Source organism: Octodon degus, unplaced genomic scaffold (genome assembly GCF_000260255.1).
Source record: "Octodon degus isolate 3935 unplaced genomic scaffold, OctDeg1.0 scaffold00042, whole genome shotgun sequence".
In the NCBI taxonomy this organism is placed as follows: domain Eukaryota; kingdom Metazoa; phylum Chordata; class Mammalia; order Rodentia; family Octodontidae; genus Octodon; species Octodon degus.
The window spans coordinates 12,986,091-12,996,226 of NW_004524618.1; the positions used below are offsets into that span (position 1 = coordinate 12,986,091).

The 10,136-nt window shown below is 41.7% G+C and overlaps 1 protein-coding gene across 5 annotated transcripts in view; it reads left to right on the forward strand.

The window, feature by feature from the left end:
* The window catches only part of Vti1a (vesicle transport through interaction with t-SNAREs 1A), a 417,285-nt gene that overhangs the window by 34,468 nt on the left and 372,681 nt on the right, over positions 1–10,136 (forward strand). For all 5 annotated transcript variants that reach the window (XM_023715604.1, XM_023715605.1, XM_023715607.1 and 2 more), the window contains exon 3: positions 774–884. In XM_023715604.1, the coding sequence (XP_023571372.1) occupies positions 774–884 (111 nt within the window). The remainder of the gene's footprint in view (positions 1–773; positions 885–10,136) is intronic.

Genomic DNA, 10,136 nt, shown 5'->3' on the forward strand with positions numbered 1-10,136 from the left:
AAAGAATATTACAAGAATCCCTTCATTTAATCTTTACAGCTGCCCTAGGAAGGAACTACTCATTTAAAAATGAGGAGACTAAGGCAGAGAGATGAGAAAGAACCCTGTTCAATTTCTAGGCCTATTAAGTGGTGGGGTTCATGATGTGCACACCGGTGTCTCACTACAAAGACCATGTTCTGAACTGTTGTAGTATGTCTCCGTTGCCACCTCTTGAACTCTCTTGTGTTATATCATGACAGTTGCTAAAAAGTGCCCCACTGTGATTTCAATAAATTATGTGTGATCTAACATAGTATTGAATCCATATACTCCTTGTCGGTGTGGTTATAAAGTGTAGTTAGACTGGAGGTTGATAGCATGTGTTGGCTCCCGGGGCTGGTGTGGCATGTATTACTCACGGGCAGTAATGATTTGGCTTATCTTCCCATCATTCTGAAGGCTAATGGTAAGAAGAGTAGACAGACTGGACTGAGTGAGCTATTTCAAGTTTTTTGAAATCAAATTATTGAAAATATTTGAACTAACGTATAAGTTTGATAGAAAGTCCTAACAAGGTAAGCGGCTTTGCACTTGGCATGTCACTCATTGAATGGAACAGAAGTTAAGCGCAGAAGTTGTTTCACTGTCATTTAATCTTGGGCAGTCAGCACTTTGTGCCTGATTCTTCAGCTGTAAAATGAGGATTTGGAACTAAATGTGTTCAGCTCTAAGTGTTTGTCAAATAAAGAACAAGCATATGGTTTAAATCATGCTTTTTCTCTACCTTCTAGCTTGAACAGATGGACTTGGAAGTCCGAGAGATACCCCCCCAAAGTCGAGGAATGTACAGCAACAGAATGAGAAGCTACAAGCAAGAAATGGGAAAACTGGAAACAGATTTTGTGAGTTAAATTCCTTCGTCATACTTACTAATTTTTGAACTGAATTTTCACTTACTTCTTCCGTTGTTTTCTTGTTAATCATTATTAAGTACATAGTCTTTAGGGTCTCAACAAAAAAAGAAGGAACTTCATTATTTATGAGTTAGAGATTTAATGGTTATAGAGACAGCTTTTAGTGGAACTTAAGGTACATTGGATTCATTATTCATGGTACATCCAAATCATATAGCCCTCTGAGTCTGGATAGTATTCGCTGGGATTTCATGACCCTGTATCTGGCCTTACAGAGTGTGTGTGCTTTAGGAAGCGGTGTCCTCAGATGGACTTAGGGGCCCCAGATCTCCCGCGACTGTGTGCTTACCTCTGGTTGCAAGTTTCTGTGTGAATTGTTTTCTGGAATGAGTTCCTAGATTTATTTAGTCTTAAGAGGATATACTTCCATCAAAAACATAAAAGGAACTACCTGTACTTTCAATTTGTTATTTCAATAAGTGATCATTTATTTGTTTATGGCATAAGAACATTTTGTTTTTGCCTCCTATATATCTGGTTTTCAGTTCTACCCACTGTATTTATTTTATTTTTTTTATTATTATTTTAAATGTATTTGGTACAGGGTCTTACTATGGAGTGCAGACTTACAGTAATTCCCCTGTTTTCAGCTTTCCCAGTGCCGGCGTTACAGGCATGCACCACCATTCCCGGTCTTGTTGGCTGGCTCAGTATGCCTAGGGCGGGGCTGGCTTGACATGTGGTGCTGAGGATCAAACCCCGCTCCCTGAGCTTGCCTAGGCAGGTGCTTAATCTGCTGAGTTATCTTGTGAGCCCTAACTCTACCCATTTCATACCAAATTTAAAATATAAATTTATAGGCATGTGGGCCGAGGAGATAACTCGGTAGAATAAGCGCTTGCCTGGCAAGTGCAAGAGCCTGAGTTCAATCCCTGGTGCTGCAAAAAGAAAAAAAAAAGAAATGACTATTGTGCTGGGGCCGGGGAGATGGCTCAGTGGAATAAGCACTTGGCTGGCAAGCGCAGTGGCCTGAGTTCAATCCCCAGTTCCGCAAAAAAAAAAAAAAAAAAATGTATAGGCATGATGTTAACTTTGCCAGTAATTAAAGTAGAAGACAAATCCCACTTTAGGGTATATATCTAAAAAAGTTTGAAACAGGGTCTTAAAGAGTTATTTGTACACTCACGTTTATAGCAGCATTTTCATACTACCAAAGAGGTAGAAGAAACCTGTGTGCCCATAGGTAGATGAATGGCTAAACAAAATGTCTCTATACACAGTGGAATATTCTTCAGCCTGTAAAAAGAAAGAGCATCTGACACATGCTATATAATGTGGATGAACCTTGAGAACATTATAGTAAGGAAATGAGTTGGTCACAAAGACAAGTATTTTATAATTTCACTTCCATGAGGTGTCTGGAGTGGCCAAGTTCAGACAAACAGAAGGTAGAATGGTAGTTGCCAGTAACAGGGGAGGAGAGGGGAAAACAGTTGTTTAAAGGACATGGAATTTCACTTTTTCAAGGTGAAAAGTCCTCTGTCAAATTAAACTGTGAGTATTTAAGATGATTAAGCTGTACACTTTAAAATGGTTATGATGGCAAGTTTTATGTTATATGTACTATAGAATGAAAAGTAGACATTTTAAAGAAACATAGAAATATTTATAAAAACTGCTAGTAAAATGAAAAGGAAGTTAATGCCAGTGGTAGCTAACAGGTGGTATTCAGGGTAGTGCAGGAAGTGAGGATTTTAGTAAGTAAATTTCATGTAAGTTTACAGGACAAATAAGATGCACGTGAACAATCCAAGCCTTACCTGTGAGTGATGGATGTCACGTGCTCCACATAAGTCAGCTGTGTTCTGAATCTGGGGTTTGGGTTCATAAAGTAAGTCAAGAACTGGAAAGGAAGCATCCTATCAGGTCTGTTCCCCCCTTCGGTGTTTTATGTTCGGAGGTTGTACCCTCTAGGCTCCAGTGTACCTTTCTTTACGAGAGTCTGGATGTGGGGTGATTCATAGTCACACATATTGATTTAATTTTTAATGGATCTTTTCCTTGGAAGTTGGGATGCGCTGCCTTAGTCATTGTGCGAGTCAGCTTTCCATCACTTTAACAAAATGTCTGAGGTACCTGTGGAAGGAGAAAGGATTACTTGTGCTCACAGCATCGGAGCTTCTGCCCATGGCCAGTTAGCTCTGCTCTGAGCCTGAGGCAAAGCGGAGCACCTTGGCGGGGATTAGGCAGAACAAGTCTGCACACCTCATGGTGTCCAGGAAGCAGCGAAACAGACCAGAGAGGCAGCACAGTCAGTGTCCTGTCACGAACACTGAATAGGACCCCGTGACCTCACTGTGTTCCACTGGACTCCATAAGTTCCCCAGCTCCCAGTAGACCACAGACAGGGCTCACCGTGTGGACCTGCGGAGGACATGTGAGACTTCAGTCATCCGTAGACCCTGTTGCAAATGCCTGTTAAACTGTGCTTTGACTAATAAAGAAAATGGAATCCGTTATGGGCTGAATTCAGAAAAGAATGTTAGTACTTAGCTTCTGTCCTGTGAGCCAGGTGAAACCTTCTCTAACTACTTTGTGAGAGGATGGCTTCTTCTGGAGGTGTGTGAGACAGTTGGATTGATGTAAGAGTTTGACAACTCCAATGTTCTTTTGTGGAGTCCTTTTCCAAAGAGTTTTTTTTTTTTTTCTTTCTTTCTTTTTTCGAAATAGTTTTGTTCTTTTTTTTTCCCCCTACTGGCTATTAGAAAAACTAAGTATTAGTCTGTTAAGCTCTCATAATGATGTACCACAGTCTTGATAGATTAAGCAGAATGTGTTTCTCCAAGTTCTGGAGGCTGAAAGTCTCAGTTCTAGGTTGCTTTTTCTGAGGCCTCTTCTTTTGGTTTGTAGATAGCTCCTTTGTATTTCTCACCCAATCTTCTGCATGTGTCTGTCTTATTTTATAAGGACACCAGTCATTAAGTCCCGGAATAATGTCCTTATTTTAACGTAATTACCTCTTTAAAAACCCTATCTTTAAATTCAGTCACATTCTCAGGCCTTGGGATTAGGTCTCCAACATAGAAGTTTACAGGAGGCACTGTTCAGCCCAGGACACTGTTTAATCTTTTTATTTATTTTTTTTTTCTGAAGTTATATTATTTCTGTGGCTTATTATGTTGTCTAACCTAATGTCCATTCTACTTTGTTTCCTAAAGAGGTTAATACTGAGTAACATCCTTTATTTTAGGTGTTTGGAAATTCTATTCTTGGATAAGTATATTTTTTATTATAAAGAAAAATGGAATCAACAACTATGAACTTAAAATTTAGGCTCTAGGCTATTATGAAATATTTATGCATATATATATATATATTTATGCCTATACAGTATATGAGTACATTTCAACAAACTGTATTTCCACAGCTGTCTTCTACCTTGTCAAAGCACATTTTTCCTGACTAGCACCATGTCTGTTGTTCAATGGTTTTATAGTTTATGAAGTATTTTCACACAAGATTTCAATTCTGGTATGAAAAGTAAACAGAGGAGATGGAAATTATGTCCATACTTACACATGACACAACTAAGAGGCTCAAACTGATGAAGGGTGGGGGCCGGGGAGATGGCTCAGTGGAGTAAGTGCCTCCCTGGCAAGCACGAGGGCCTGAGTTCAATCCTCAGTTCCGGAAAAAAAAAAAAAAAATGATGAAGGGCTCCCTCCAACCAGTCTTTCTTGAGTACTACAATATGTCAGACACTGTCCTAGGTGCTGGAGTACAGCAGTGAACAAAGTCAAGTTTTTGCCGGCATGGAATTTATATTCTATTGGCATAAAATCTGTCTACTGGGGAATCTACTAGACACATAAGCAAATACACATCGAGTAAAACTAGTAAAGTAAAGCAAGAGATGGATTAGGAATGATCACAAGGGTGATTATGACTATTTTTGTTAGGGTGTTTGCTGTGGCTTCCATGAGAGAAGTATGAGTGGTTGCAGAGGCAGGCGGAAGAAAGGTCTCGCGGGGTGTGGCAGGCTAGGGTGGTACTTAGTTTTTAGTCTTGTTTGGTAAGAAGCCAGTGGGGGGCTGAGACAGGTTCTTGCTTGTTGCCCGGGCTGGTGGCATGTTCCTGCTGCCTTTTGGGACACACTTGTGCCTTTGGGGAGAAACAGAGGACAGTGCCATCCCTCATGGTTCACTTACTTGCTTTCTTAGGCCCTTACGCTGTGGCTGATCTTAATATTTGAATACCAAAGACTTTTCCACTTGCTCCACTTTTTCGATGACCTCTTGGCCACTCGTGTGGCTTCAGTGCCCTCGTATACAGGAACCTATAGCTCCAGTACAGGTCTCTTCACAGCTCTAGCTTCCTGTTTTTTACTACTTACTAGACAGCCCTCCCCCAGGGTCTCTTGTGTGGTGGTTTACATCTAGATGTTTCCACAAAGCCTCGTGCACTCATAGGTGGGCCTTGGGGAGTGACTGGGTGTGTAGAACTGGATTAGCCCACTGATTGGCTTAACAGAGTTCTGTGTATGGCTGACTGGATTTCCTGAAGTCAGAAGGCATCCACCCGGGGTGTGGGTGGCACCAGCCAGGAGCCTTAGAGCCATACTGGAATAAGAGGGAAGGAAAGACTCATTGCTTGCTGTTTTGTGCCTGCCCTGCCCTGGACAGTTTCTCCTCTTCCTTGTTCCTCCGTCATGCTCTCCTGCCTTGGAGCTAGCCGGCTCGGGATTGAAACTTCTACAAACCGTGAGCTAAGATAAACTTTTCCTCCTTTAACTTGTGGGTGTCAGAGCAATGAGAAAGTAACTAAGACAGTAATACTCAGCTTCTATAGGAACCGATCATTTCTGAGTTACCTCTAATTTGTCTCTATCCGTAACATTCCATATCTAATTGGTCACTAAGCATTAGCAGTCTTGTCACTTAAATATCTCACATTCCTTTCCGCTACTGGAAACCGTTGTAGCTTCTCCTTCTGAGTGATTATAGCAGTCTTTCCTACTTGGGTCTTCTCTAATTCTAAACCCTGCACCCCCGCCCAGAGTTGTCATTCTAAGATGCTGACTTGTAAACAGTGTGTCATCCCATTGCACAGCATGCTAGAGTCCTCATTATCTGATGAATAAAATCCAGCTCAATCTCTAGGTTTTTAAATTTTATTTATAAAGATTTATTTATTTATCTGTTTATTTATTTGGTACAAGGTCTCACTATGCAGCTTGTACTCATAGTGATCCTGCTGTCTCAGCCTCCCCAGTGCTGGGATTACAGGCGTGCACCACCATGCATGGTTTCGCCAGCCAGTAGGGCACCATGTGGTACTAGGCATCAAACCCAGGTCCTTGTGCTTGCTAGGCAGGCACTTAGACCACCACACTACCTCCCCAGCCTCTAGGCTTTTTAATCACCAACAGTTTACCCTGAATGTCACTTGTTTATGTGCTGGCTGCCCCAAGTGTTGGTCAGATAGGTATCATTTAGCACAGTTGGTTCTCATATTGAATAAATTTGATAAAATTGGTATTTTTGTGTTTCCTATTATTAAAAATTAATGACAAATATGCATGTTGTGCTCATGTTGTAGTTAAATAATTGGTCTAGTGATTAATTTGTCTTATAGTAATTTATTCTACACTTGATATTGTGTTTCCTGTTTTACAAAAGTAGACTGTAGCTTTTTCCTTAAGAAACAGTGTATCTCAACCTTTTAAATCACCCTCTGGGGAAGCTATTCTCTTTCTTTCCTCTTTTTCCACTTTGTTTTTAGTGTTGGGGAGCTAACACAGGGCCTCTCAAGTGCTGGGCAAGTGGTTCATTGCTGCTGAACCACATCCCCAGCCCAGCCGTTGTTTTTCTTAAGCATCCTTCTCCTCTGATGAAATGTGAGTATCACAGGTACACTTGTATATCCGTGTATCCCTGCATTACATCCTTTGGAAGCCACACATCTTTGCAGTAGCTGAGTCTTCAACTTGCTAAGAACCAGTTTCTGCACGTGTGGGTGTGACGCTGCCTTGTAGACAGAGCGTGCTTTGGACCATGCTGAGTTTCATTCAGTTGGCTGGATGATGCTGGTGCAGATCGGATGGTGCTCTACATTTGTTGTTAAGCTGGTAGGACCTGCCCTGCCTTTAAATAAGGTGTGGCTTCATTTGAATGAGGGAGTGTCCACAAGTGCTGTTCCCTCTTTGGTGGGACTCTTCCTTTGTGGCCAGACCAGAGTCCTTACTTGACCCCATAGCTTTCCTAACACCTGTTCTTTGTGAGCCCTCTGCATATGCAAATATGCAAATTTATTTTCAGCCACAGACTCCCCAGGGGTGGCTTTCTGGAGCTCCTCAGCTGGCTCCCTTCTTGTCGTGCAGCTGAATTTCACTCCTCTCAGCAGCACTAAGCCCTGGGGTCTGCCTCTGAATTCAGCAGCCTGTTGTCTTCAGCTAAGCCTCTACCTCCAGGCAGAGCGCCATGGCTGCTGGAGGATAATCTTATATGTTTCTCTTAAAGGAATTGCAGGCTTTGCTAGCCATGGTCTGAACTTTTAAAGCAATTGCTTCACACGTTTTATCCATTTTCCACTATTTTAACCTGGCGTGTTAGTCAAATGTCCCTTACTAAGCCATGGCTGGAGAGGAAAGCTCGGTAGAGTTTTAGTGGATCGCCACGTGTATCATCTGGAAATCGAGAATAATGATCTGGTACTCACAGTGACCTACTCTAGAATTTAACTTGTAAAGGGCTAAATATCTGTTTAAAAGGCTTAAAGGGCATCTTGTACAGCAGTTAACCACTAAGAAGAATATATGCAGTGTATTATTTGTTGAAACTGTACTCAATTTGATTTGAAACTGCCTCATTGCTATATGTTTATCAATAAAACTTTGGGAAAAAAAATAAACTAAAATTTAGATGCCAATAGAATATTCACTTCTGACAATAAAAAAAGATAGAAAGGAATGATCATTTTGTATTTATATATACAAAATAGGATAAATTTACAGCTACTTTCACTTAATTCAAAGAGAAGAGTTGTACTAACAGTGTTTGTACAGAATATCCTGTCTGCTGCTTGTACTGTGGATAACCACTAAGAAGATAACAATGTACAATGTATTATCAAAACTGTCCTATTAATCAGCTGTGAAAAAAAATAAAGTTTACTTCTAAAAAAAAAAAAAGGCTTAAAGGGCTCAGGCTGAAATCTCTGATTGTGATTGTGAGACCGTGAGAGATGGTAACATTTATCTTAATGTTCTATGGTGCTGGGAGCTGTTGTTATTCCTGAAGGTCCTGTTCACTGGCCTAATTCCATTGCTCTTGATTTGGGGCTTTTTCTGGCCTATGTTTGGCTGCTGTAGTCTAGATTGTTAGGTGTGTTGGCTTCAGAGGAGTTCCAATCACTTTGAAGTGGGGAAGTGGAGGCGAGGGAGACCACACGATATAGCTTTGCGCTGTGCAGCTGCTGGAGACAGGACCGGAACCCGGTGAACTAAGCACTCAGGTTCATGTTGCGTCCTGAGCCTTTGCATTCGCTGCTGTCCACCTCCAGGTCTTCATGCCAGGCTATTTAATAACCTGTTCATGTGTTAGAACTCATGTTTCAGCTGTCCTTTCTCTCTCTCTCCCTTTTCCCTCCCTCCCTCTCTCCCTCTCCCTCCCTCTTTCCCTCCCTGTCCTCTCTTCCTCTCTTACTTTCTCTCCCTCGCCCTCCCCTCCCTCCTTTTTTCCTCCCCTCCCCTCCCCTCCCCCTGCTTCTTCCCCTCTCCCGCTCTCTTTCTTCTTCAGTATTTGTATGAGGTTTGCCAGGGCTTGGTCAGGTCAGGATGTTCCAGGAAGTTGGGCCACTAGGAAGGGAAGGGGAAAAAAATGGAATTGAGGATTTTTTCAAGTTTAATATTGTTTTTATGAAGAAAAAAAAAAGTAAGACCTTTGTACTTATACACAAGAGCAACAACCAAACCCTAAATGTATACAAAATAACAAAATTTCAGTGGTAGGAAAAGGAACAAGTAAGCAGTGCACCCGCATAAGGTTCCAAAGCTTATGAAGACCTGGTGTGTTAAATGCTTTTCATGTCGCTGTTGTGCTTCTGTACTGTGATGCTAGCACCATCTTGTGGTTCATTTTTATAGTTGCACATTTTTCCTTTCTTTTTTTTCCTGTGACAAGCTGAACTTCCTTTAAGCCAGGCATGCACATAGGGCAGGGTGGAGGATTAGCCTGTGATGAATGTTAGAACTGGCGCGTTTTAGCCCCAGCCTCAGGTTCACTTCTGTCCCAGGTCAGTGGTGCCAGAATGCTGTCCCTTTCCTGTTTGGCAGGCTATGTGATGTGATTGTTAGACCAGCTCTTAGCGCAGAGCTGTCTACATCAGAGAATGGCACTTCTATTGACAGTCTCAGCAGTGAGGCTGAATGGGCCTAGAAATCCACTACCTGCAGACTGCCGGGCCGGTCCCTTAGGTCAGGGTTCAAAGGCTGCTGGGGAGCAGCTTGAAGCTTTTACCGCCACTGCCTGCACTGTCTCTTCACAGGTGAAGGACAACTTGAGAATCTGAGTTTATGAGTGAAGTCGGTTCCTAGCTTCCTCTTCTTATTACTCTTTTTTATTTCAGAGATGAAAGAGGTTTGGAGGATAAATTTAAATTTTGATTTTTGTTAGAAGATGAAGAACTTGATGCTTCTGTTTATATTTTATCTTTCCTATACTTGTGGCTCCCTGAATGTTTTACTTCTATTTCTCTTGAAGATGTAGAAAATCATGAAAACATGTTTGGAGGTTTAGATAGTCTCATTAGTAATATGTGGTAATTACAGCACAGCACACTAATCCTTTTTGCGGAAATGAATCCAGACTTGTTAGGACCATTTCAGAAAATTCCCTTTGCCATATATACTTAATATGCCTCCTATTTAAAAAGTTACACTTGTTCAATTTTGTGTGCAAATTTTTGCTTTTTATAAACTGTTCTGAAATAATAAGCATAAGAAATCATTTTAGCCCTTACTAGTACAGGACTGCGTTTTATAGAAGCCAGGAGTGGTGGGACCTGCCTGTAATCCTAGCACGAAGGAGTCTGAGGAGGGAGGATCCCTGAGTCCGAGGCCAGCCTGAACTGGGTAGTGAGACCATGTCTCATTCAGAAACAAAAAACTATAAGGGCTGGCCAGATAGCTCAGGGGATTAAAGCGCCTGTTTAGGCAGACACAGAACCCTAGGTCTGCTGGGG